Here is a 27,705-nt window from a genome sequence, read left to right as displayed (position 1 = left end):
TCTGAGAAAAAGTGCGGTCCTCCTCTTGTCCAGAGGCTGTTCATGAAACACCTTCGCTCCTGTCCTTGATTGCTAGAAGCCAAACCTGGCACAGCGCGTGGTCCCTGCAGCAATGACCTCCCAGCTCCAGTGGGTGACATGGCTCTCATCTGCTCTCCTGGGCTACCTGAGCTGCTGCTGCGCTCCGCAGGCTGAGGCGCAGTTCCCCCGCGTCTGCATGACGGTAGAGGCGCTGCTGGCCAAGCGCTGCTGCCCAACCTTGGGGCAAGAGCCAGGCAATGCGTGTGGCTCCCAGCAGGGCAGGGGATCGTGCAGGGAGGTGCAGGTGGACACCAGGCCATGGCGCGGCCCGTACACCCTCCGCAACGTGGATGACCGGGAACGATGGCCCCTGAAGTTCTTCAATCAGAGCTGCCAGTGCACAGGTGAGAGGAGGACTAACTCTGCTCCAGAGAAGAGCAAATCCCTGATTGTGGAAAAGGGATCAGGAAGGGTGATCCCTCCCAGTTGCACTACAAATATGGCCAAGCCATACTCTACCAGTGAAAGAGGAACATGAGCTGGCCTAGACACCAAACGGGGTTAGAGCATGGTTCTCTCTCATGCTTAAATTTTGTTTTTTCCCCCTGTATTCACAGGTCAGGAATCCCCTCCCCCATTATTGTTACATGGTCCGGCCATAAGGCTGTTCCATTCCCCCTCTCCCCATATTTAAATCTGGTTTGTTAGGTAGGATAGACAGGGTTTGTGACTGTAGACATGTATATGGATGAAGCTGTACACCTGTGTCAGCACATGTTGAGTTGGGATTAATTACTGCCAGGGTAATATTTTGCAGTGTGTGTCCTGAAAATTTCATGGATGTCAGGGATCCCAACTGGTAAACTTAGTCCTGCTTTGCAGTGCTGACAGGACCTAATGTTAAGAATTGTGTTAAAGCCAACAGGACTTAGTCGTGCTTTAATAATAGTGGTAAAAATTTGGAAACATTCAGGGGTTTAATACAATGCTTACAAGATAACCGAGTCCCATCAATGCTGAAAAATGGAACAGTGGTTTAACTTTGCAGAAAGAAAACTGAATTGGAGCAGCCTCCAATGCAGTTGAATTTGCAGTGCGGACAGAACCTTAGATAAGCCGTCCCATTGACTTCAAGTCCTGGGTACGCTATATGAACATCAAGTCCTCAATATCCTATAGCACGCTGACTTCACAGGATGATTCACCTAAGGACTGCAGAATTAAGCCTTAATCCTGCAAACACATATGCATGTGCATAACTAACTGTATGTGCATGCATAAGCTTTTAGAAGACTGGAGCATTTGGTCGTGAACTCTTGTCTTTTTTCTATGCTATTATATAGAACTATGTATAAAAGATAATGTTAACAGAACACTATTAAGGTTGAAAAGTCAGACACTCAGAAGTTAGGAAAGTGCCAGAATTAAGTTTGCCTGTGCAAGCTTAATTTGGCCCACCACCCCACCCAACCTTATCTTGTGAGTATGCATTATGTTTCAGTCTTTAATTACATGATCACATACTAATCTTTCCACAGGACCCCTGCGTCATTCAGTGCACAGGATAGACAGTGCTCACTGAATGAGAAGCTGGCAATATGTTGGTTTATCCTTGTTGTTCAATGTATGGTCCTCGGCCTTATTTACTATACATTATTCAAAGCCTGCACTGAAGACAGAATTAGTACTTTCTTCATGGGCCTGTCTGTGGCACTCATCACTGGAGTACCTGAGTGCTTCATATACATTAATTAAGGTTTCTTCCTAGCACCCCTGTGAGGTGTGGGGGTGGTATCATCCCTATTTTACAGATGGGGAACTGAAGCCCAGATCCACAAAGGTACTTAGGCACCTATGCCTTTGTGGCTTTGCTGTGATCCACAAAACCCCTGCTCAGTTGCTGCCTCACCTCACTTGTCCACTAAATTTCTACTGTTGAAGTTCCTTGGGAGCACGTGCACTGCTGCCTCACTTGCATGTGGATGCCTGTTTCCCACCTGAGTCCCAGTGAAGTCCATAAACAGTGGGGAGTGCGCTGTAGCTCACGAAAGCTTATGCTCAAATAAATTGGTTAGTCTCTAAGGTGCCACAAGTACTCCTTTTCTTTTTGCGGATACTGACTAACACGGCTGTTACTCTGAAACCTATCTTACCTATGGGGCTCAATGTGGTAGGTATGCTCAGAGGCTGCCTACTGGACCAGGTTCCATTCAAAATCCAGCCCGTGGTGGGGGTGTTCCTTCCCCCCCATAACTTTTAGCTCAGTGGTTAGACTCCTTGCCCAGGATGTGGGAGACCAAGGTTCAATTCCCCCTGTGGCTAATGAGGAGAAAAGCTTTGAAGAGGGGTAACCCACCTCCCAGGAGAGTTCTTTAATCACTGAACTATGGGAGCTTCTGATGTTTGGGTCTCTCATTATCTCCTGGTGAAGTTGTTCCACTGTAGAAAAATGATTAACAAGTTATTGGAGCAGGGAGATTGGCCCCAGGTCTCCCTCTTAAGCGAGTACCCTAACCACCAGGCTACAGAGTCATTCTTTCTCTGGCTCCTTGGCGGAGCCAGGCCAAAGAGATTAAGGTTAAAAGTATCTACTAAGTTTGGGTGCCCAGTTTGAGATAATTGGGTCCTGATTATTCAGAGTATTTGCATTATGTAGCACTTTATATTTTCAAAGCATAGCTCCCACTGACTTCAGTTGGAGCCGTCAGTGCTCAGTGCTCCTGCAAATCACACCCTAGAGTCTCATCTCAGGCATTCAGAAAATGGAATACACAGTTAGTGACCATCTGTGAACTGTTTGGTTTCAGACTTGCCCAGCATTACCGAGAAACTCTGTGACAGAGACAGGGATAGACTCCAGTTCTCCAGTACAGCGTTCAACTGCCTTAACCATGAGCTTGTTCTTTCTCTCTCTCTTTTTTTTTTTTTTGGTTCCCTGCCTCATTCACTGCACACCTTCCACCTTCTGAAACAAATGAGACAGAGGTCCTACAAATGACACAACCCTGCTCCTTCCCCAGAGCCGGTCCATCCTGCACACTGAACCAAGCAGGGGTACTATGGAAAAAATAGTGTGTCATCATGTTTATAAAGTCTGTATCATAATTCATATGCACAGGCCACCTTAACTCTGGCATTTCCTAACTTTGGAGTGTTTGACTTTGCAACCTTAATAATGTTCTTTTAATGTAGATGTGTGTGTGTAATTTTCTATGTATTAAAACAAAAAACTGGAAAAAAAAGGAATTCTATCATATGAAAACCCCACATGGGTCACCAGCAGGAGGAGAACCTGTAGAGCCACTGCTCAACCTCTGCCACTTGAGCTAACAGAGTAATTTATAGCAGTTGTAGCTTGTCATCCTCTATGAGGACAGCACTAGAGGGTGATGAGAAACTCACTATGCCAGTGGGTTTCACAGATATTTGCTGACAGCTGAGGAACGGTGAGATTCTGGAATCTTGGGATCCACTTTAGGCTATATAGGAGAGTGTTCTTTCGTGAGCACAGACACTTCCACCTTTTCCCCCGAAGCTTGACTCCTGCTGCCCAGTCTCCTTACCCAGCCAGTCCCAGTTCTTTTCTCATAGCTCCTCATCCAACCTGTCTTTCCCCGCTCCAAACTGGCTCCTAGTCTCAGTCAGACTCTCTAGACTCCTCATCCATTCTCACTGTTCATTCCCCTTCCTAGCTCCTTGTTTCAGTCTCTTTGTTCAAGTTCTCCCATTGTACCATAACTCTCACAAATCTGTCTTGTCCCCCCTCTATGCACCCCCATGCAAAGTGGAGAATTGGTCTGAAATCTGGTTTGTTAGGTAGGATATTATGCACTGGTTCCCAATCTCCTTGTCCAACCACTCCCAGTCTTTCCCTTCCATCCAGCTCCTATCCATTCTCAGTATTCTCCCTCCAAGCCATTTGGCTCCCAGTTCCCCACTGTTTTCCTCACTGGCCCCGTCTCTCTCCCAGTTTCCTTGCCCAACCAGTCTAAGTTTCCACTCCCCACCCCGAGACCCAGTCTCCTTGTCCAAATAGTTCCAGTCTCACCAGACTCCTTGTACCAATCTACTGCTTTCCTTCTCACCCAGTCCAGCTTTTGTCCCCTCTGCATTTGAATCAGACAGCTTTCTTCTCTACACTGCTTTCGCACTGGCGGGGGAGGACACTGAGAGCACAAGAGAGACAGGCCCCATGATTTCAGTTTTGGTCCACAGCCACTCTCTGGTCTGCAATAGTTTGGAGCAGCCATTACAAGGAAAGTCCAGCTTTGCCCCTGTAACTCTAGACTGGAGCTCAGTCACTATGTGGGGATGGCACATGCAGTCTGGTTGGCACTAGGAGCTCTGAGCACATGCTCAGCAATGATGGAATCTTTGGCGATTTAACTGCCAAAAATCAAAGAGCATGTGCCAACTGCCATTTTTCAAAGGCTTATAACTTGACCAAATTTGGGCAGTTTTTCATGGGGAAGCCAAAAGGCACATCCATGACATAAAGGTCATTCCCCTGCCAAATTTCAGGTCCCTGCTCCAAAGCATGAGGGTGCTAGAGCTGTCCAAAAAAAAAAGGGTGGCAAAATTTTTTAACATGAGCAATACATTTCCCCTAGCCTACCCTCATTCTCATTCAAGACTGAAGCATTTTGTTTGAATATTTTTCAAAAAATAAAAATAAAATTCAGCCTGAGGCAAACATCTGGCATGGAAAATTTCAGTCCAAACAGTTGAAGTTTCACAAAGTTATAAGCAACTGAAAACAGGGTCTGGTAATGGGAAGTGTTGAGCAAACTTAATAATAGGTAGTGCTACCAGCCCTGTCTAAAATAATAGAAGGCTTACCGGTATAAATTAGGGTGACCAGACGTCCTGATAAAATCAGGACTGTCCTGATATTTAGTTGTTTGTCCCGCGTCCCAACCAATGCACGATTGGGACACCATTTGTCCCGATATTTTGCTTTGGCGGCACTCCGGCTTTTTTTTTTTTTTTTCGCTTGGGGCAGCAAAAAACCTAGAGCCGGCCTTGGTGGGGCGTGAGCCTGTGGCTGCCCCCCCCATGTGTCCCAATATTTTGTTCTTGTCATCTGGTCACCCTAGTATAAATCAGTTTTTGTCTCTCGGTCTTTGGCTAGACTGATAATATCAATCCAGCATTTCATATTTTCAAAACACTTTACAAATAATAACATAAAATAATAATAATAAATTGCATTACTATCTCTCTTTTTATTTTGAAAGATCCCCAAATGCTTAGCAAACTAAATGCAGGTGTCACAGGTAGCCATCTGGATCCTGATTCAGGAAAGTACCTGGGCATGTGTTTGAGTTTAAGCAAGTGCTTAAATACTTTTCTGTACAGTCAGGCTTTCCTGGATCAGGGCCCTGGTGCACAGCATGCTTAATTATATTCAATGTGGGGGACGCACATGGGCAAATGTGAGAGACTGTGTGTGTTTGTCTGTGTGTGTGTGTGTGTGTGAGAGAGAGAGAGAGAATTCTGGCCAAGAATTGCTTTACCAATCTGTACTCTTATTGCAAGTACCATGGGATTTTAAGTGTGCTTGCAGAACAGAGAGGCTCTTGTTTTCTAAGCTCTCATGCAAAAGTCCTCTATATAATGATTTATCTGCTCTGGTTAGCGTTACCAGACATCCCGATATTACAGGCTTTGTCTTATATAAGCAATTATACCTCCCTGAAAAAAGAGTCCCGATTGTTCACACTTGCTGTCTGGTCATGCTAGCTGTGGTAGAATATCTAAGTTGATTGAAACCTTTAATTCTAAAGAATTTAAATATTCAAAACCTGATGCTTTAAAGTTTAAGGAATCAAGTCCCCAATCCTACTCATATGCTTAACATTACTCATATGAGAAGCCCCATTGAAGTCAAATCTAGTTGATATTGGACTACTTATGGAAGTAAAGTTAAGCATATGAGTAAGTGTTTGCAGGTTTGGGTCCTAAGATAGCTGACTTGAACTTGACATTGTTTAATCCTTTGTTCTTTCTTTGGAGCAGTCATTTTCCTCACATCTTTTCCATCCAGCTTTTCTTTGCCTTCATTACCACACTATTTTTCCTCTCTTTTATCTTGGGTTCCTTTATATTCCTCCTCTTTACAGTTTCCATTCTGTAAATAAAGGAGCAACATTTGCTACTCAAGAGATGACTTTGAGAGAAATCATTTGGACTCTATTGATCCAACCAGATTGATACTGAATGCAGGGGCACTTCCAGGGGAATGTTAAAAGGTCTTGCTGAATCAGGAGTCGGATTGGTTTTAATAGTTTCCACACAGTGATTGTTGGTTGTTGTGTACCTGCTTTTCTTTCATTCTGCAAATTGGTCCAGTTGCTGAGTGTCCAAGTTTGAACATTACTGGTGGGCAACCATTTTGTGTTGTCTTCATCAAGTCTCTTAGATAGCTAGGGTGTAACTCCACTTGCTGTGTAGATGGGGTAGAATATGCCCGTTAGGCACAGCACATCATTAGTGGCAATTTGTAAGCAACACTGGAGAAGGATTCTCTAAGAGGCAGTGGCCAAGATTTTCAATATCCAGAGAAAGGTCTTGTCTGCAACCCATGCTAGCGTGATGTACATTGTAGAGCTCTCTAAAGTGTTGTGCTCTGACTGCTCTGTGTAGACCCTGCTGCTGACACAGTAAAAGAATCCTAGTGCGCATTAATGTAGTACTGTTTCAAATGGAACTACAGCAATATGTACTCGATACTTTTAGAGTGCATCTGCAAGATCTACGCGGGTCAATTAGAGTGCAGCACTTTAGACCACTATACAGTGTACACCCTTCTGGTGTGCTTTGCTCCACAGTGTAGACAAGCCCTTAAGTATCCAGATAAATTGCTTGATTTTACTAATTGCTGAGTACCCAATGGCTCCCACTTTTGGAAATTTGGCCACATCTTTTAGTTGCCTATTGGGGAGTTGAACTCTTTTGAAAGTATAACAGTTTTGGGTGCTGAGCACTTCTGAGAAACACTAGTCATTGGTTTTAAGGGGCCCAGGCTAAGTAATCTAATAGTTTTCTGAAGTTTGACTTTGTTTTTTTTGTTGAATCATGCACTTTACTTACTCATATTTTTCTTTCCTCTTTTTAGTCCTAAGCAGATATAATGCTTTAGTTCTTCTTTGTTTAATGTGATACTAAACTGTGATCAGTGAAACCCGATTCCTTTCCCCCTTCTTTCCAAAGAGAATTGTGGTCAAAGAACCCATTGTAAAGCTGCTTTCACAACCTTGCTTTCCGTAAAGGATTGACTTAATATGCTGGTAGATGCAAAAATATCAACTCTTTAAAATGGATGTCAAGTATATTTTGGCATAAGTCAAACTGAAAGATAACATACAAACATTAGTTCTTTTCAGATGTAAACTTTGAATCTGTTGCATGCTTTTTCCAATTCATTTAAGTGCACTACTGTACCTAATGTTCAACTCAGCTTTTGCAAATTCTTAAAATGAAAAGGAGTGAATGCAATTCTTGAGACAGTTCCTCCATACCAGAGGGGGGAAAGAAGCTCATTCTTATTTGAATAAGCTGTGTGTTTTGAATTAGACAAAGCACTTTGCACGCATGATTTATGAATGGATGCATTAGTATGTGGCCCCTGTAAATTGGCAATTGACACTAATTACACTTACACTTCAATTCAAATTACAAGGGTTTTGTATTTGGGCTAGATTCTGATCTCAGCTACAGAAGCATAAAGCTGAAGTAATTGACAGCAGAATTTGGTATATGATTGTTTACCCGCTACAAGGGATTATTGTTAAGCGATCACAGCAATTTCTGGCATGGATCGTGACAGTGGTTGGGTAAGGAAGTACTTAAATTCACTGAAAAGCTATAAGGAGTTATCAGCATTCATTACTCTTGCCTCTTTTTCAATTTTCTAAGTTAAATTTCTGTATTTTGAATGTGTGCTGAACCCCTGAGTACAACACGGTAAAATTCAATCCAGGTCTGAAATTAATCACATTATTTTACCATTACAGTTTTCAAAGAAAAGCAGATGGGCTAGTTCATTTGGTGGAAAGAATAATTTTGACATTAACCTGTGGAAGTACAATTGATATTCAGGCTGGGAAAACAGAAGAAGATTTAAATCCCATTTAAGTAATTCTAAAAGTATTTAATAAAGCTTAGTAACTGACAGGATTGCCCAGTGGCGATCCTAAAAGCTCTTACGAAGTAGTTGTAGAATAAATTTGCACTTTGTTGTTATAAGGTTATTTGGCTCTATACTATGTGACAGTGCTAAAACTGAGCCAATGGGATTCCTGTGCTTCCGGAGACCATGTATTCCAGAGCTCTTCATAATACTGTAAAAACCTGAGCAGACAGCACAGAAAGTACTTGTCAACAGAGGGATGCCTGCCTGTGTTAGACATAAGGCAATGGGGTGAGAAAAGACCTGCACACATAGAACAATACAATTTTTCATACTTTTACATAGTATCACTGCACCATTTAATGATACCTCAGTGGGCCACCAGCAGCAGCCCTGCAGTTTGTTATTTTTAACATATGCTTAAAGAGCAGGAGTCTTTGTCAGACATCATGTTTTTGTGCGTGGTCCTGTATAATGCTGAGTACTCTGGGCCCAGTCTAGCAAAGCACTTTATTATCTGCTTAACCTAGGCAGGTGAGTAGTCCTATTAAGTTCAATGAGACTATGGGCATATTTAAATGCTTTGCTGGATCAGGGCCAGAGTTCTTAGTTTGCAGGATCCAGCCCTTTATCTGGCTCTTTATCTTGATAACCAGCCTTCTACGAATCTTGGCCCTGCCGTGTTACTGGGAAATAAGCCATCATTTTAGTTAAGCAATTGACAAAGCTGCCAATATTCTCAGCTGCTGAACCAGAATAGAAATCGCTAGGGAAAAGACAGACTAACAAACTCAATTTCTTTGCATTTCAGTCTCAGTTTCTTTTGTGCACTGAGTAATATACCTAAACCCACACTCTCTCTTAACACAGGAAACTTTGCTGGCTATAACTGTGGTGAGTGCAAGTTTGGCTGGACTGGCCCCAACTGCGATGAAAGGAAGCCACTTCTTGTCCGGAAAAATGTCCATGCCTTGACTGCGGCAGAGAGAGAGCAGTTCTTAGATGCTTTAGACCGTGCAAAGAATACCACTCACCCAGACTATGTAATTGCTACACAGCACTGGCTGAGTCTCCTTGGGCCCAATGGAACTGAACCGCAAGTTACAAACTGTAGCATTTACAACTACTTTGTGTGGCTTCATTACTACTCAGTCAGGGACACCCTATTAGGTTGGTACTTTTCTTTACTAAGGCATCTAGAATGTAAAGAACGTGGTAAAAATGTAATAATTGAACAAAGGTAAGTAAGTTGAAAAGTGATCAAGTCATGGTGAAAGGAAGGATGGTCCAGCGGTTAGGGTGCTAGTCTGAAATCTGGATTCAAGTCCTTCTCTGGCATAGATTTCCTCTGTGATTTTGTGTAAGTCACTTAGTTCCCAATCCTCATAGGTATTTAGGCATCTAACTCCCATTGGCTTAATTAATTTCAGTTGGAGTTAGGCGCCTAAACATTTTGGAGGCTCTAGACCAGTGGTGGGCAACCTGCGGACCGCGGGCCCATAGTCGCCGACTCTGTGGGTGCTCCAGGGCTGGAGTACCCATGGGGAAAAATTAGTGTGTCCTTTCCACCCACCGGCAGCCAAGATCCCTGCCCCACCTCACCTCACCTCCTCCTCCGCTTCCTCCCCTGAGTGCACTGTGTTTCCACTCCTCCACCTACCTCCCAGCGCTTGCCACCGCCAAACAGGCTTCGGGAGGGACAGGGGAGAAGCGGGAACGTGGCGTGCTCAGGGGAGGAGGCGGGGAAGAGGAAGGGCTATGACGGAGATTTGGGGAAGGAGTTGGAATGGGGGCAGGAGGAGGCAGAGTTGGGATGGGGACTTTGGGGAAGGGGTTGGAATGGGGGTTGGAGGGGGCGGGGCAGGGAGCAGAGGGGGTTCGAGCACTAACTGGCACCAGTAGAAGTTGGCGCCTGTGCGCGGGCCACACGTGGCCCGTCAGGGTAATCTGCTGGTGGGCTGCCAGACAGTTTGTTTACATTTGCACGGCCACCCGCAGCTCCCAGTGGCTGCGGTTCGCCGTTCCTGGCCAATGGGTGCTGCGCGAAGCTGCACTATGTTACCATTGAATAACATAGTGATACCATGTTGTACATACAAGACAATAACTATGATTTACAACACAATGAAGATTAATGAAGGGCTTCATTTCAAATTCTAGCTGGTCAAACATTGGAAAAATGTGCAAAATGTTGTCTAAATGCCCCCCTTTTTTGGAATGTGAACATTTTAATCATTTTCAAAATTTAAAAAAATTCTCACCAACTCTTTTAAAATGTTTATATTTCTGATGGATACCATTCTAGCATGAATTCCATTTCATGAAGCTTTAAACTCATAAAGGAAGTTATGTAAAGTACTCTTTGTCTATTTAACTTTAATTGGATGCTCTAGTTCTTACTGTGCCTTCCTGTTTGTAGGACCTGGCCGCCCATTCACCACTATAGATTTCTCCCACCAAGGACCTGCCTTTGTTACTTGGCATAGGTACCATTTGCTGCTGCTGGAAAGAGATCTCCAGGTTAGCAACGCGTCCTATTCAAGGATGCTTGCATGGCTCTTACTATTGTGATTTTCCCATATTACTTTGAATCTCTATTTCACTAACACAGAGTTCCCTGGCATAACTGCATGTTGGGGCTACAGTCCCTAGACAATGAAATTAACCCTGTTTTAAAAGTGAATTTAGCACTCAGGAGGTGCTGATTGGTTTGAAGACTCCGGTCTTCTATCCCCTGCCCCCCGCCCTCCTTTAAAAAAAAAGAAAAGAACAATTATTACAAAAGCAGGTGCAATATACTTTTTTTTACATAGCCAGCATGCCTCAGACTTCATCGGAAGTGTCCAACTCTAGGGGAGAGAAGGTGGTTCAGCCTCTGTATTTATTCCGGTTATTTCTGTCGTCATGCTGGGCCACTCTGTGCCCTTGGTCTCTTTGCTGACTCCCAAGAATGTCAGAATCACCACTTTTTGGGCCATCAGCACTTTCAGTAGAAATCAGAACTAGGAACCACTTAACATACGAGGCCATCAGATGGTACAGTGTTTAGTTAAGGTAACTGCCGGCCTTCCTTAGATTTGAATCAGTGACCTAATAGCCTGAAGGAAGTTGAAACGGTATTCTGAGAAAACTGCAGCGTGGTTTCAAATATCAAAATATAGACGAGCCAGGTATTAGTAACGTCTCTTTCTGTTTTTAAAGAATTATTTCTTGCTAATAAGTTTCTTTTTATTATAGCGACTGATTGGCAATGAATCCTTTGCATTGCCCTATTGGAATTTTGCCACAGGTAGAAATGAGTGCGATGTGTGTACAGATCAGCTTTTTGGAGCATCAAGACCAGAAGATCCAAGCCTAATAAGTCAGAATTCAAGGTTCTCACACTGGGCAATAGTGTGCAATAGGTAATAGAATGTGTGGGGAAACCAGCATTCTAACTAACACTTGTTTTCATTAGCCACTAACAGCATGAACTTCTCTTTCAACTTGCCCAAACTGCAAGAAAAAGAACCTAGATTTCCTTGTAAAAATTGTGAAACTTAGTGGATGGGCTCTAGGTGGATGTCATTCAAGATTTCCTCAGATATATTCTGCTTTTTTATACTGTTTTTTTTTAAATTTGATTCAGGACTTTACTTAAAGACAGTAATTGCCAACCAAGAGCCCTTGAAAAATTTTGTCAATAGGAATTTTTCTGTGTGTTTAATAGTGAGCTCATATTAGACTGAAAAATCTATGCCTCTTCTGTTGGACTGGAAAATACCAGAAGTGAGATTCTAGCCCTATTGCAATCAGGGGGAATTTTTGCATTGACGTCAATGATGCCAGGATGTCACCTCAGATTTAGAAATAGTTTTTTAAAATGAGATTGAACTGGTTTCTTGCAAAATAAGGCCCTGATCCTGCAACTGACTATAGTTAGGCATTTCCCAATTGGAGTCAGTGGGGCTTTGTGTGAGTGCAGGGATTCGACTGTGGATTCAAATGCAGGATTGGGACCTTAAGATGTACAAGTGGACATTCAGTAACACAGCAAAATATAATACTCCTGTAGCACTTTTCATCCAAGCTTGGAGTGGCATGAAGGCCTTGGGAGCTGCTCAGCACAGGGGTGACAGATTCTTTCTAAAAGTGGGATTGCCATGAGGCCCCCCCACTGTGGCCCTGCCCCCAGCCCCTTCTCTGCCCCCTGCAGCCTCCCCTCATGGCTGAGTTGGAAGCAGGAGCTGGGCTGGGAGCCTGGGCCCCTCCACCTGCCCAACGCTGCCCATTCGGCTCTTACCTGACTCCGGCTTCTGGCCTGGCCAGGAGGCAGGGCCTTGGAGGTTGAAGAGTCACTTGGATAGCTGTGGGGAGCTGCATACCCTCCATCTGCCCTGGGCAGGGGACCTGGGGGGCAGGGACATGGGCCAGGGATTGATCTCAGACCCCCCATTCCAAGCAGGTGGAAGATCCACAGTTCCCCAGAGCTGCCTGGGCTCCCTGGACCACACTTAGCCAGGCCGGGCTCCAGCTTCTGGCCAGGCCAGGGAGCGGGGCTTTGGGGGGGAAGACGAGGGGCAGAGGGACAGGCCCGTGGCAAAAAGTGGAAGGGCTATGGTCCCTTGGCCCCCTCGTTCCGGCGTACCTGGGTCAGCACTTTTAGAAATCAGGCCACGTATATGAGTATCTAAATATCTACTCCAAAGCCTCATTTTAGGCACTGATTTTTTGAAAATCTTGGCCTTTTCATATAGCTGCTACCCTCTTCTTGTCAGTAACATGAAGAATAATATGGGTTTTTGACTTGAACCCTGAAATTTGTAAATGCTTCCTTCACCAATGTTACAGGAGAGGGATTTTTACTGTTTCATTTCAGTAGTCTGTGAATATGCATTTTAATTTAAAATTAAACTGAAGCTTCTGGAGTCTTTGCAACTGTCATATGATTCTTGTGCTTCGCTTCACATCTCCCATGGGGCATGGGTCACTTGCAGGTTTAAGCTAGTGTAAATTGTGAATTCTCTATAACTTGAAGTCTTTAAACCATGATTTGAGGACTTCAGTAACTCAACCAGAGGTTAAGGGTCTATTGCAGGTTCTGTGGCCTGCAATGTGCAGGAGGTCAGACTAGATGATCACAATGGTCCCTTCTGGCCCTAAAGTCTATGAGTCTGTTCACCACTTCTATCCCGGGTGTTACAGGACTCCTCACACTAATTGATATACAAACAACATATGATGCTAGTGAATACCTTTCGGATCTTAAACATAAAAAAGAAGCTTACAAAAAGTGGAAGATTGGACAAATGACCAGGGAAGAGTATAAAAATGCTGCTCGGGCATGTAGGAATGAGATCAGGAGGGCCAAATCGCACCTGGAGCTGCAGCTAGCAAGAGATGTTAAGAGTAACAAGAAGGGTTTCTTCAGGTATGTTAACAACAAGAAGAAAGCCAAGGAAAGTGTGGGCCCCTTACTGAATGAGGGAGGCAACCTAGTGACAGAGAATGTGAAAAAAGCTAATGTACTCAATGCTTTTTTTGCCTCTGTCTTCACGAACAAGGTCAGTTCCCAGGCTGCTGCGCTGGGCAACACAGCATGGGGAGTAGGTGGCCAGCTCTCTGTGGAGAAAGAAGTGGTTAGGGACTATTTAGAAAAGCTGGACGTGCACAAGTCCATGGGGCCGGATGCACTGCATCCGAGAGTGCTAAAGGAGTTGGCAGCTGTGATTGCAGAGCCATTGGCCATTATCTTTGAAAACTCATGGCGATCAGGGGAAGTCCCGGACGACTGGAAAAAGGCTAATGTAGTGCCCATCTTTAAAAAAGGGAAGAAGGAGGATCCTGGGAACTACAGGCCAGTCAGCCTCACCTCAGTCCCCGGAAAAATCATGGAGCAGGTCCTCAAGGAATCAATCCTGAAGCACTTACACGAGAGGAAAGTGATCAGGAACAGTCAGCATGGATTCACCAAGGGAAGGTCATGCCTGACTAATCTAATCGCCTTCGATGATGAGATTACTGGTTCTGTGGATGAAGGGAAAGCAGTGGATGTATTGTTTCTTGACTTTAGCAAAGCTTTTGACATGGTCTCCCACAGTATTCTTGTCAGCAAGTTAAAGAAGCATGGGCTGGATGAATGCACTATAAGGTGGGTAGAAAGCTGGCTAGATTGTCGGGCTCAACGGGTAGTGATCAATGGCTCCATGTCTAGATGGTAGCCGGTATCAAGTGGAGTGCCCCAAGGGTCGGTCCTGGGGCCGGTTTTGTTCAATATCTTCATAAATGATCTGGAGGATGGTGTGGATTGCACTCTCAGCAAATTTGCGGATGATACTAAACTAGGAGGAGTGGTAGATATGGTGCAGGTAGGGATAGGATACAGAGGGACCTAGACAAATTGGAGGATTGGGCCAAAAGAAATCTGATGAGGTTCAACAAGGATAAGTGCAGGGTCCTGCACTTAGGACGGAAGAATCCAATGCACCGCGACAGACTAGGGACCGAATGGCTAGGCAGCAGTTCTGCAGAAAAGGACCTAGGGGTGACAGTGGACGAGAAACTGGATATGAGTCAACAGTGTGCCCTTGTTGCCAAGAAGGCCAATGGCATTTTGGGATGTATAAGTAGGGGCATAGCCAGCAGATCGAGGGACCTGATCATTTCCCCTGTTCAACATTGGTGAGGCCTCATCTGGAGTACTGTGTCCAGTTTTGGGCCCCACACTACAAGAAGGATGTGGAAAAATTGGAGAGAGTCCAACGAAGGGCAGCAAAAATGATTAGGGGTCTGGAACACATGCCTTATGAGGAGAGGATGAGGGAACTGGGATTGTTTAGTCTGCAGAAGAGAAGAATGAGGGGGGATTTGATAGCTGCTTTCAACTACCTGAGAGGTGGTTCCAAAGTGGATGGTTCTAGACTATTCTCAGTGGTAGAAGATGACAGGACAAGGAGTAATGGTCTCAAGTTGCAGTGGGGGAGGTTTAGGTTGGATATTAGGAAAAACTTTTTCACTGGAGGGTGGTGAAACACTGGAATGCATTACCTAGGGAGGTGGTAGAATCTCTTTCCTTAGAAGTTTTTAAGGTCAGGCTTGACAAAGCCCTGGCTGGGACGATTTAATTGGGGATTGGTCCTGCTTTGAGCAGGGGGTTGGACTAGATGACCTCCTGAGGTCCCTTCCAACCCTGATATTCTATGATTCTATGATAAAAGCATGCCTGACAAAATAGGATGCAATGCTGTTCATATTCCATCTCTCTCTCTCCCCCTAAAAAGGGTAAGGTCTGGAACACTGAATAACGGCTTAGCCATCAGCCAGTCCCTGCATTGCCACAGCCCACCACCATCCTTACTGCATTGCTCTGGGCCAAGGGTTCCAAGTGAGACCGTGTCTACTTTAAGGAAATTTGTGCCAGTGTAAACATGTAGTTACACTGGTGGAAACCCCTGATGTTTACATGCTGCACCAGTGCAAAGCAGGACTTATATCAGTGCAGTTGACTTTGGTACATTACCAGCATCAGCATAAGCCTTGCTTTGCACAGTCCAATGCTTCTGCATTAGGGGTTTGCACTAGTGTAACTACAGTCTATATAGTCAAGCTGCTGTGAATTTCTTTAATAGAGATAGGGCCTTCTTTATTTTAAATTCTTTGCAAAGACTCAGCGAGGCCTGGCCAGCCTGAAAGTTTCAGCTGTTTTTGAATTGTGCAAGAAAAAATAAATGCAAAGTACAAAGAATGGGGAAATTCTTTCTTGTTTTTTTCCACAGCTCAAATGGCTGGATGGACATGTGCTCAGATTTCCAAAAATGCACCTCTGTCCTGAGGCAAAACATGGTATATTTCAGCCCAAATGATGAAATATGCAGATGTATCTAAGCAACTGAAAATCAAGCCATAATGAAAGCCCTGCTGTAACTTCAACCGCCATATAGCAGGTGGAAGACAGAGCCTCCTCAGGGCAAATCTGTGAACTCTGCAAGAGGGGAGAGCCTTGTAAGCTCATCTACTGGGACTTAAAAACTCTGGATTTTCCTTTTAACTTCTTGGGAAGAAAACAAGGAAATCAAAATACAAAAAACTTATGTACACTTAATGGTAAAGCTATACATTAAAACCTCAAATGACAGGAAATGAGACAGATAAGGTTGAACATGTGACCATAACACTGCTATGTGTATAATATGGTCTTTAATTACATGATCACACATGCATCAAACAAAACAATATCAGAGACCGTCCTCTAAATCTTATCCACATCCTTGTGGCAGCTTGTAATAGCGTTCTCATTTCTGATGTACATAGAGAATTCTTTGTCATATATTAGCGAAAGACCCAATCCTGCATCTGACTTCATGTGGACGGACACCTGCCCCTGCCTAGTGTCCACTGCAGTTTTAGATTAAGTATTTGGTGCTTTGTGAAGGTGCAGGTATCCACACACGTGGAATTCCGTTGCCTTTGAAAGGAATGGGAGTTTTGCCAGTGACTTCAATGGGAGCAGAATATTCTCATATCCATTGATGGGGCCAGCAGGTGGGGTACAGTGTGGGAGAAACAAGCACACAGACTGTCCCAAGCTTGGGCTGAACAGTGAACAAAGAAAAAAGTGGTGAATAATTTCCTTCCCAACTCAAAGTGCTGGGTGGCAGCAGTAAAGACTCTCGCTTATGCTACAATAACTCTCTCCATCCCTGCCAAATAGCAGATGGGGAAGTGTAGGAGGAGCTGCTATGACATGGGTCAGCAGTAATTGTTTTTGGTTGGGCAGCTACGCTACATGTCAGCTAAGGAAGCATAACTGACAGTAAATTAGTGGACCCACTGACATTTATCTAGCCACATTATCCTGTTGACAGATGTGGCACCCACTTGCTAACATCCATATCAGTCTCCTTCATGAGATTCTTAAAGGCGGAAATGTGAAAGTTGGAGCCAGTTCAAAGATGATTAATTTACAAGCAGCCTTATGATTCCAGCTCAGGTTAGCAGTATGACCATTTGCTTTTCTGGTACAAAACTTCTGAAGCCATCTGAGGCTCTGATCCTGCAAACACTTGCAAATGTGTTTAACATCTGGGATGTGAGCCGTCCCAGTGGTTTTGGTGGGGGACTGAGTGTACAGCGTCTATTGACTCTGTCAGAGTGAACCCTCTCACCCTCCAACATCCTATTCTAATTGTTCCATGCAATTTTGATTTTAATCTAAGCTTGGATGACTACAACCATCTGGTTACACTGTGTAATGGGACTAATGAAGGGATTCTACGGAGGAACCCACAAGGGAAGTCTAGCAAGCAGTTGCCAACCATGGAAGATATCCAGAACTGCCTTTCACTTCAAGAGTTTGATAGTCCTCCTTTTTTCTGGAATTCTAATTTCAGCTTCAGGTTTGTGCCCCAACTCCTATAACATGTTCAGCCGAAAGATAGCCTTTTATACATACATTTGGAGGTAGTGCTGGTCAATAGGTGGTTACTTAACTCTTGTCTTATCTCACGCACAGGAATGCCCTGGAAGGGTTTGGTAAACCAGATGGATCTTCTGTCTCCCCAGTGGTGAGCCTGCATAACTTGGTTCACTCTTTCCTGAATGGAACCAGCGCTTCCCCTCATGCTGCAGCCAACGATCCAATCTTTGTGGTATGTCATTTTCCTAATGTGATTGCAACTGAATATGCCTCTGTTGTATTAATTTAGGTGGGGAATATGTGGGCCAATGGTGTTCACATGATCCAGTCATGGTCTAACATTAAACAGTCTTAAACAAGGCCTGGGGTTTGGCATACAGAGACCCAAACCTACTTTGTCCCATGGCAAATAAACCATTAAAAAATCCTTCTAACCTTTTATTAAAGATACAGAAAAGAAGGAAAACAATGATAGCATTTGAAATGTTAAGTATTAAGTAAACCTCTAATTTTAACAATATCCCTTGTTCCTTTGCACTGTTAGCTCGAGAGAGTTTTCAGAAGGAAACCCCCCCATGTGCGAGTGCCTGTTAGATGGTATCAAAGATGGTAATAATGGTCCTTTTGGGGAAAAGAGAAGAAGTTAGGTGAGATGGGCTGGAGATGTTGTGTTGCTGCTGTTGTTAAAGTCTGATCCAGTTTCATCCCAGATGGTGTTTAGGATTCAGCTGGAGCCAGTAGAGGTGACAGTGTCATCTGGATCCCCCTCTCTGGCCCGGACATCTCTGAGGATCAGGAGGACAAAGGCTAAGTGCCCCAAAGCACCCCAAAGATGATGGGGGGGGGCAGCCATGATGGTGAAGCTTTGCTCCAAAAGCCAATTTTTCTCCCTTTAAAGTCTATTTCTTTAAGGACCTACGAAGAGAATGGTGGTACTATGTCCACCAATTAGGCCTAGTTTATGACACACCAATGTTGGTTCATTGATTTTTGGTCCCACACTTTACTTGTTTACCAAGCAGGAGTTTAACACCGCCCTTGAATTACATCAGTAGGTCATTTTATTTTGATTAATCCAGTGTTTCTGTCACACTTTTGCATCTTGTCCCATCAACATTTATTTTACAGGTTATGGTGACATCTTATGAACTTATACTCATTTTTTACAGCCGAACTCACAATTAGGGTCAATGTGAAGGCCCAATTGTCACAACACCTCTAAGGCAGTTTTCTCACCAAGAATTTGGAGGATAGAAGTAGTGAAGTGTCTAGACTAAAAATGACTACTTCAAATACAAAATAAAAGTTTCTTCTCTTGTATTTTATATTGCCATATCTACTAGTAGTTAAATAAAGTGGGAAGAATTGTCAAGACAGTTAGTGCAATCCAAAGTCAGCTTTTAGGGAAGAACAGCAGCCATTCAAAGCGGAAGAGCTGCTGGTCTGACACAGCTTGAATTTTAATTTTACATTTAGCTCATCTTATTCCTGTCAATGTCTCAGCAGAAGAGATTTTGAGAGTAGGACTATATATTTTAGGATATCAAGCCCAGATGCTCAGAGGTAGTTACACACCTAATTTTCGCTGAAATCAGGTTTAGCTTGGCTTTGTGTCAGTATTTATTTGTTTATTTAAAACACAGCTCACTGGGATAGGCCGAGGAGCTACATCTCCTTTTTGGTGTGTTCTGGGGGATAAAATCATGTAATTGTACTGGTACTTCGGTATAACACAGAACTCTAAAAATAAAGCAGACAGCAGTGAGCAAATGTATTCTCGGTAGCTAAGCCTGTTACATACTTTATTCTCCACACAGGTACTTGCCAAATTTACTGAAAAGCTTTTTAATATTACGCGTTCCTAGAGCTGGCTGCCTTTGGTAGATGAAGCCATAATTATTGTGGGTAGGTATTAGCCCAAATGACCGTGCAGTAGCTCCCCAATTTATTTCCTTCTGAGTTTTTATATCCCTCCGTGACGTTCACTTCTTACTCCTTAGCCTCTTTTTGAAAACACATTTAGATTTTTAATGAACGAGGGTCAGCAGCAAGCTGGGACTGCGAGTTCAGATACTGGCTGAAATGAGATGCCTGCTGGGTAGCTGTGTTTTAAAATAAAAGAAACACAATTTAAAAAAACTGAAACAGGAAAAATCTTTAGTTCATGATAGCATTATTTTATACAGTGGATTACTTTTCATCTGGTGGTTTGCAGATCAAAGTTTTCTCATGTGGATATTGAAGACAATAGTTACAACAGTAATGAATTTGGCCCCCTGTCTTGGTACTGGATAGTTGTCTGAAACGGACAACTTTTTCTAGCAGGTGCTTTGTAGTACTGTGGTGTTTAGATGTTGCTTGTAGTTATTAGAATTGGGAGCCCTGGCTGTTGGGATTCTGAAAGGATAGGAAACAGGAAGGATGGGGGAGGAGTTGAAAGGCTGGGAGAAAGCTACAGAGGGTGCAGCAGCAGCTCGGTAAAGAGGTTTCCATTTTGAAAATAAAGTCCTTTGAAGCTTATTAATACCTTGCCTGATTGATACAACAGTCTGTTAGTACCTTGCTACTACAACAAGTACGAACAGCACAATTCTGGAAAACTCTGGACCAAATTCAGGGGTGATGTGGCATGGTGTAAATCGTCTGTTATCAGGTGGATGGAAAGGAGTTTAGTTTGGTGTTGTATGCTGTACACAGTGAGAGGGGTGGAAGAGAATGGTGTATATACAAGAGTTAGAGCCTGATCCTGCAATCTCAGGGTGACCTCAGAAGAGCTTCATGTGGGCGAAAGGACCTGCCCTCTCCAATCCAATTGCTAGATCAGAATCTTAGATGCATGAGGAGAGGCAAAATGGTGGGGGGGGGAGAGGTGGGGGACTCCATCCTATTTTATATGGTATATGACTTAAATAGTGATGAGGGATATTTGCACAAAAATGGTTGAACCTTATTACGCCATCTGCTATCTGCACCCTTACATTGCTTGTAACATTGTAAAGAATGAAGAGCAGCAAAGATATTCTCTTCAGTGGGGATTGTGGTCCTCTCTGGGAAGCACCTTTTGGGCCCTATCACAGTCCAAATAATATTTTTCTTCAATTTTGTTTTAAAAAGACTCCCTGCACCATCCCAACCCTCTGGGCTCTTTTTTCAGATATTTAAAATATATAGGTACCGACTCTGTGGATGCTCTGGGGCTGGAGCAGTGACTGCTCAGCACTCACTGTTAGCCCTTGGGTCAGAGCCTGCCCCTCCCACCCAACCCTCCTGCTCACCGTGAATCAGCTGTTCCGCAGCATGGAGGAGGCGCTGGGGGGGGAGGGGGAAGAGCGGGGGCAGGAAGAGGCCGGGGAGGGAACAGAAAGAGGTGGGGCAGGGGAAAGGGCAGGAGCGGGGGGCGGGAAGCGGTGGGGCAGGGATGGGGGCTTGGAGGAAGAAGTGGAGCGGGGGCCAAGCCTGGGCAAAGTGGGAGTTAAGCTCCCCCCGGCAACTCGGTAAGTTGGCGCCTATGACAAAATCAGTGCACTCCTTCCCACCCCATGTTACTTAACCCAACCCACGACAGAAGCCTAAGATAATAGATGACGCTTGCAGGTTCTTTTGGACCAACCAGAGGAGTGGGTTCCAGAGTCAAAGAGCTTATTGGAAAATGTGCTGCCATTCCCTGTCCTAACCCTGTGAGCTGACTGGAACTGTGGTAGAGGGGATAGAGACTGCATCTCAGCTATTTAGGTCCTAAACCACTTAGCCCTTTATAAACCACACCCAACATCTTACACATCACTGGACAATGGCACTGACGCACTAGTGCAACATTCTCTCAGCTTGAAGCGCTGCTCAACAAGTGGGGAGTCGCATTCTGAACTAATTTAAGGTTTTGAATGATAAAGGGTAGCCCCATGTAGACCACAGTACAATGGTCTAACCTTGCGAAGACACAAGCATGGATAACTGTAGCAAGGTCTGCATCTGTAAGAGCAGGTTACACTCTTCTCACCAGAAGCGCGATTTGCACAGAAACTTAGGAGTGGTGACACTTTTAGGTGCCTAGAAAATCACTGGGATTCACAAAGCCGGAGTTTGGCATTGAGGCTCCCTATACAATGAATGGGGTTCACAACAGCCAGCATGCTAGGTGGCTCCTCATGTAAGCTAGCCACTGGGCGATGCTAAGCCACGAGGTGTGTGCTAAGTCCTGCCCTCTCTCAGAGACAGGTGCCCAAGTCTGGGGTGCAGGAAGGCACCACCCTCTGCTTAGCATTCTCAGCTGCACACCCTCTCTTGGCATTAAGCGACTACACCATTTTAGCAAGAAGCAGGGGTGGGAGGAAGAGCAGGAGCTCCCTCATAACTTTCAGCCCAGTGGTTAGGGTACTCACCTGGGATGTGGGACACCTGTCCCCCAGTTAAAGTCCTCTCTCCATGTGAAGGGAGAAGTCATTTCAACAAGGAACTGGTACCTCACAGGTGAGTGCACTAGCCACTGGGCAGTGGGATATTCTGACATGAGGTTCCCCCAGGCTCTCCTGTTGACACTTTGGATAACTAATTAAAAAAAGTCATTGCAGCAGGGGGCTGGAACCTGGGCCTCCCAGGTGAGTGCGCTAATCACTGGACTATAGACTCATTCTCCCACTTGCTCGTTCTGTCCCGATGGTGAAGCTGTTCCACTGTGGATAGATAATGGAAGAATCATGGGGCCAGCAAGCAAGCGAGAGAGAGAGAGAGCAAGCAAGTGTGAGAAGGACTCTGTAGCTGACTGGCTATAAGACTCACCTGGGACACCCGGGGTCCAGGCCCCCTGTTCCAATTGCTCTTTCATGATTTAGCCAAAGTAGAACAGCTTCAAGAGGAAAGGCTGAGGGAGATTCCCATCAGAATATCCCATAGCTCAGTGGTTACAGCACCTCCTGAGAGGAGGCAAAGGCTAGGTCAAATCCCTGTTTCCCTCAGGTGAAGTGGGGAACCACTGGGCTAAAAGTTAAGAGGGAGGGTGTCCTCCTCCACAGGGCCCTGATCTGGTAGGTGAGCTCTGAGCATGCTTACTTGATTGGGCAGTGTAGGCAAGATAGGTGGATGAGCTGATCTGCCCCTGGTTACTGCACCATCTGGGGCTTAGGCATGCAGATGCCTGGTGTGGGGCTTCAGTGTGTGTGCTCAGAGCCAGAACCATGGTGTTTAAGGAACTTTAGTTACAAAAATATGGGTGCTTGCAGACTTTGGGGGCAGCTGAGTCAGGCCTTTGTGAATTCCAGGGAGGCCTAATTCTGGGACACCTAAATGCATCCGATGAAGTGAGCTGTACGAAAGTTTATGCTCAAATAAATTTGTTAGTCTCTAAGGTGCCACAAGTACTCCTGTTCTTTTTTCTAAATCCTTTTGTGAATCTAGCCCAAAGAGTCTTGCTTCTGTTGCTATCTGAGCATGCCGGAACAGCCAAGGATGAAATACTTCTCTACAGCTAGCTCAGCTTATGGAAACGGAGAATTGTCATTATGTTGAAAAGGATTGGATGTTGTAAACATTTCTGTAAACTTTGTTCTAAACCCCTCTTCCTTGCTGCTGTATGTCCATTTTGAGAGTCTCTCTTTCTCTGGAGTTTCAGAGTAGTGGCCGTGTTAGTCTGTATTTGCAAAAAGAAAAGGAGCATAAACATGCATTCTGATGCATCCGATGAAGTGAGATGTAGCTCACGAAAGCTTATGCTCAAATAAATTGGTTAGTCTCTAAGGTGCCACAAGTACTCCTTTTCTTTCTCTGGAGTGTATTGGCTCCCTCTGGTGGCTAATGAAAAACTTACTCTCTGAAGAAATACTTGCATTTGAAAGGCTGTGCTCACCCAAAGTCCTGTAACTAAACTTGTAGGCCAAGCTCTGCCAAAGTGAGTACCTAGAGTTAAGGTTTTTAGGCACCTAAATATGTGGCCTGATTTTCAAATGTGCTGGGCACCCAGAGAGAAAATTAGTGAGGAGGGAAAACAGTAAAAGGGAATGGAAAACTATGCATTTCAAAAATTGCAATGTGGAGACAATAGCTCACTTTAAACAACATTGGACAACACTTTTCTTCTCTGGCAGCTCTGAAATCTTTTGTACCATAGCTGAAGTGTTTTCAACTTGGCATTATCGATTTGACAGACCACTTTCCAGATCTTCTTTTTTGCCCACTACAGAGATTACCATAGCTCTTTTCCAGTTCATCAGGACCTTCTGTTTCCAGAGAATTTTTTAAAAAATGCAAAATAATTTGGTTTTGTGTCTTTGCTGCGTCAGAGTTCTGGGAGGGTTACTAATGCTAATTGGAAGACTGTTTCCTGAAGACTAAAGCCAAAGGAGTGAGGACTCCTATGGCCAAATTCAGAAGCGAGTTTAAGTTGAGAAAGAGAATAAGTTGATGTATCTTACACCTTCATTGGCCCCTAAAACATGTATGTTACACCCACGTAGGCTTCATATAGACTCCCCTAGACTTGGTTTTTAGACTCAGATCCACTTACCAAGGTGTAACTGACACCCTCCACCCTTTACACATTGCCTCGGAATTCGGTCTACTTAGTGTGAGTCTCAGAAAGCTTGGGCGCATGTCTGCATTTGAGCTGAAAGGTGTGACTCCCAGCTCGTGTAGACGTACCCACGCTTGCGCTACTTGAGCTCGTGCCTAAAAGTAGCAGTGTGGCAGGTCTCTGCCTGAATATGTTTGCAGGGGGCCGGGTGAGATTATACTCGGAGTGGCCAGGCTGAGCAGCCACCTGTGCCATTGCGGATACATTTGTAAGCGCAGAGCTAGCTCAGCTGTGTCAGCGTGAGCTGGGAGTCACACCTTCCAGCTCAATTGTAGACGCACCCTAAGAATGTCCAGTTTGGTGTAACTCCGACTTCAAGGGGCAGAGGGAGCCGTGTAGCAAGAAACACACTTGTGTATAATAAAACAGCCCCCATTCTACTTCAATTGACATCTTGTAATACCTTTTACTGGCTCCGTGGCGTGTAAACTAGACCAATTTAGCTTCCCTGCCCTTACCAGTGAAAGGCTGAGCCAATGGGCTGGAAAGTCTGGCCCGCATTTCTCTTTAGTCTTTGTCTTAGATTAGAGCTCAATTTTAAACTGTTTTATGAGCCCATGTAGGGGACTATACACCCCCAACTCTTTTGCATGGGCTACTTGCATTGCAGGTTACATTTTATGGAGCTAACCGTCGCCACTCTAAAGCCAGCACAGGTGGGCTGGCAGGGTGAGGGAGCCAGCAGAACCAAGGCTCTGCTCTCTCAGTATACTGGTCGATACGGCTGACCCGCCCCCTTGGGGAAAGCAGGTGCTTGAGGAGAAGGAGCGGCCAAGCTTCTTTCCCTGGTGGGACTGAATTGTGACACTCGGTGAGTCATAGCTTGGGCCTTGCTGGGCTCCTGAGGCAGCGCAGCTAAGTGAGGGGCAGATTACAAGGGACCAATCCAGCTGCTAGGGAGTTCAGCACTCTTCAGTGCGACAGCGTCCACATGCATAAGTTGTGATATTTACAGATATTTCCTACTTCCAAACCAATCCTGTCCTGGGGATTTTTTTAAAAGCACAAAATGTTGGAAGCTGTTGGAACCAGAAAGGTGTTTATACGTGTGTGTATGTGTACTTGAATTGACAGGTCCTTCATTCCTTTACTGATGCCATCTTTGATGAGTGGATGAAACAATTTAACCCCTCTGACAATGCTTGGCCTCTGGAGCTGGCCCCTATTGGGCACAACAGGATGTTCAACATGGTCCCTTTCTTCCCTCCTGTGACCAACGGGCAGCTCTTTCTAGCTGCAGAACAACTTGGCTACAGCTATGCCATTGATCTGCCAGGTGATTAACAGACGTGCTAAAGGGATTACAGAGTAAGAGACCCGGCTGCTCAAGTTTTCACATAAAGGTCTTCAGATAACTGAGCATTAAGAGCAACATTTTCATATGCTCCTAAGTCACATTTTTCCAAACGGGCTTAGGGATCCAAGCTGCCCAAGTCTCACTGAAAGTCAGCGTAGGGTGAAGATGGTAGTACTGTCATGGACACCAGGAATACATCGGGTAAAACTGTCAGAAATGTGTAAGTGACTTAGAAGCCTAAGTGCCCATTTTCAAGAGACTTAAGGAGCCTTACTTTTGAAAATGAGACTAAACTTCAAAAAAAAACCAAAAAACAAAAAAACAACCCAACCAAAAAACAGGAGCAGTGAGTCTCAGAGCATGGGGCAGCTCACATTGCAGGGGATAAAACTAGCAGTGTAGCTATTCGGGCTTCGGCTGGAGCCCAGATTCCGAAACCTAGGGAGTTGGGAGGGTCTTAGAGGCTGGACTTCAGCCTGAGCCCAAATGTCTATGCTGCTATTTTTAGCCCCGCAGCAGAGCCCCGCAAGGTCAAGTCAGTTGACCCGGGTTCTGCGACTTGCTGCTGTGGGTCTTTTTCTGCTGTGTAGACGTACTCTCCGGCTTCTAAGTCACTGAGACACTTCTGAATATTTTACCCAAAATAAGCTTCTGAGAGGGGCAGTGAAAAGACCAAGTAAAGATGTTCTGCCATGTGGGGTTGGGATGGACAGACTGATAAGAACATACTGTGTTCTAGCACTTCACAATAGTGAGTATAGCTGAGACCGTTCATTTTTCCTTATTTTTCTCAAAGCTACCTAAATAAATAAAACCCTGACCCAAAACTTGCAAATTGTGCATAGCTAGGCTTTTTAACTCTGTGCTCCTGTCCCTCTTTCCATTGTCCCTCCTTTCTCATTCCCTCCATTTTTTTACACTCGCTTCTTGTATCTAGTCTTAAATTAGTTTATAAACGTTTGCAGCAAGGATTGTGTTTTATTGTATATTTGCACATTGCCTACACAATGGAGCCCTGACCCGGACTGCAGCCTTTGAGTGCTACGGCAATACAAGTTATAATAGTCCTACTGTTGTTAAAGCAGAGTCTAATATTTGCTCCTCCTCCTTTGTGATTTTAGAAGCAAAATTATTTCCATTCTATAACTCAGACGTTCTTTTTGTATTTACAGGTTCACCTGAAGAAACACATGCTTGGGCTATTATGGCTGGATCCACTATCGGAGGAGCACTGATAGCTTCAGTTATACTAATTATGCTGCTTGCACTCTTTCAGCACAGAAGATACAGAAAAGGTTTTGAACCACTGATAAATGCAAGATTCAGCAAAAAAAATTATACAGAAGAGGCCTAGTGCTGTAGCATTGTGTCATCAGATTTACCTGTAGGAAACTAACCTGATGAGCGGCAAAGAGTCCTGTGGGCACCTTATAAACTAACAGACGTATTGGAGCATAAGCGTTCGTGGGTGAATACCCACTTCGTCAGATGCATTTATAAAGTGCCAGTGACATGTGCCAATATTACACAGGTAGGGAAGAGCAGAGGCTGGAGTAAGAGGTAGCTAGAGCAAAAGACTGAAATTTTTTTTTGCTCTCTAGTACTGCCTTTAGAGAGGACCTATTTCGTCTGTTAGTCTATAAGGTGCCACAGGACTCTTTGCCACTTTTACAGATCCAGACTAACACAGCTACCCCTGATTAGCTGTTCAACTGATTAGCTGTTCAACTCTTAGCCAAGTGCTGAACTAACAACTTGACACACATTCCTTTGCTAGACAGCTAGCGACATTGTTCTCATCTCAGAGGCCCTGTTCTTTTCCAGTCATTTGGGGTCATCAGTCTCATATCTTCAAACATTTTGAAACAACACACAAGGTACTTTCCTTTACATGTGTTTGCTTTCACACACACATGTGCAGCCTAAGCCAGGATAGAGTTTTCCTGTTGCCAAAGGTTGTTTGTAGTTTGTGATGCCTAGGTTTGGATCACATCATCTGAGAATCCCGAAGCCAGAAAAAAAGAAAAACAAAGACAAATGCAAATCTTTTTCCTAAATGTGTTTCTAAACTAACAATACTGTGACAAGCAGAATTTCATGGACTATATATCTTTGGATAGTAGAGTATATAAACATAAAACAATATTGCAAATAAGTGATGTTTCTTTAAAAAAAGGACTCAAATATTCCATGTACGATTCTGCAAATGCTCTTCTGGGGCTAGATGGAATACTGTAAGGAATATGTGGGGACAGTTTAAGCCACAGAATCAGCCCTTAACTTAAATTGCATAAGAACTA

General features: G+C 44.4%; 2 protein-coding genes across 2 annotated transcripts in view; both read left to right on the top strand.

Moving 5' to 3' along the window:
- The window catches only part of TGDS (TDP-glucose 4,6-dehydratase), a 1,159,807-nt gene that overhangs the window by 215,122 nt on the left and 916,980 nt on the right, over positions 1-27,705 (top strand). The gene's annotated exons all lie outside the window — the stretch shown is intronic.
- Positions 113-26,918, top strand: DCT (dopachrome tautomerase). The gene is made up of 8 exons (XM_048819228.2): positions 113-425; positions 9,023-9,322; positions 10,572-10,672; positions 11,390-11,556; positions 17,347-17,526; positions 17,643-17,778; positions 25,183-25,384; positions 26,578-26,918. Exons 1-8 carry the CDS (start codon positions 113-115, stop codon positions 26,757-26,759), a joined length of 1,581 nt encoding a protein of 526 aa, XP_048675185.2. The 3' UTR covers positions 26,760-26,918.

Source organism: Caretta caretta, chromosome 1 (assembly GCF_965140235.1).
Source record: "Caretta caretta isolate rCarCar2 chromosome 1, rCarCar1.hap1, whole genome shotgun sequence".
In the NCBI taxonomy this organism is placed as follows: Eukaryota; Metazoa; Chordata; order Testudines; family Cheloniidae; genus Caretta; species Caretta caretta.
The sequence above is the reverse complement of the archived record's forward strand: the minus strand, read 5'-3'. Positions and strand labels throughout refer to the sequence as shown.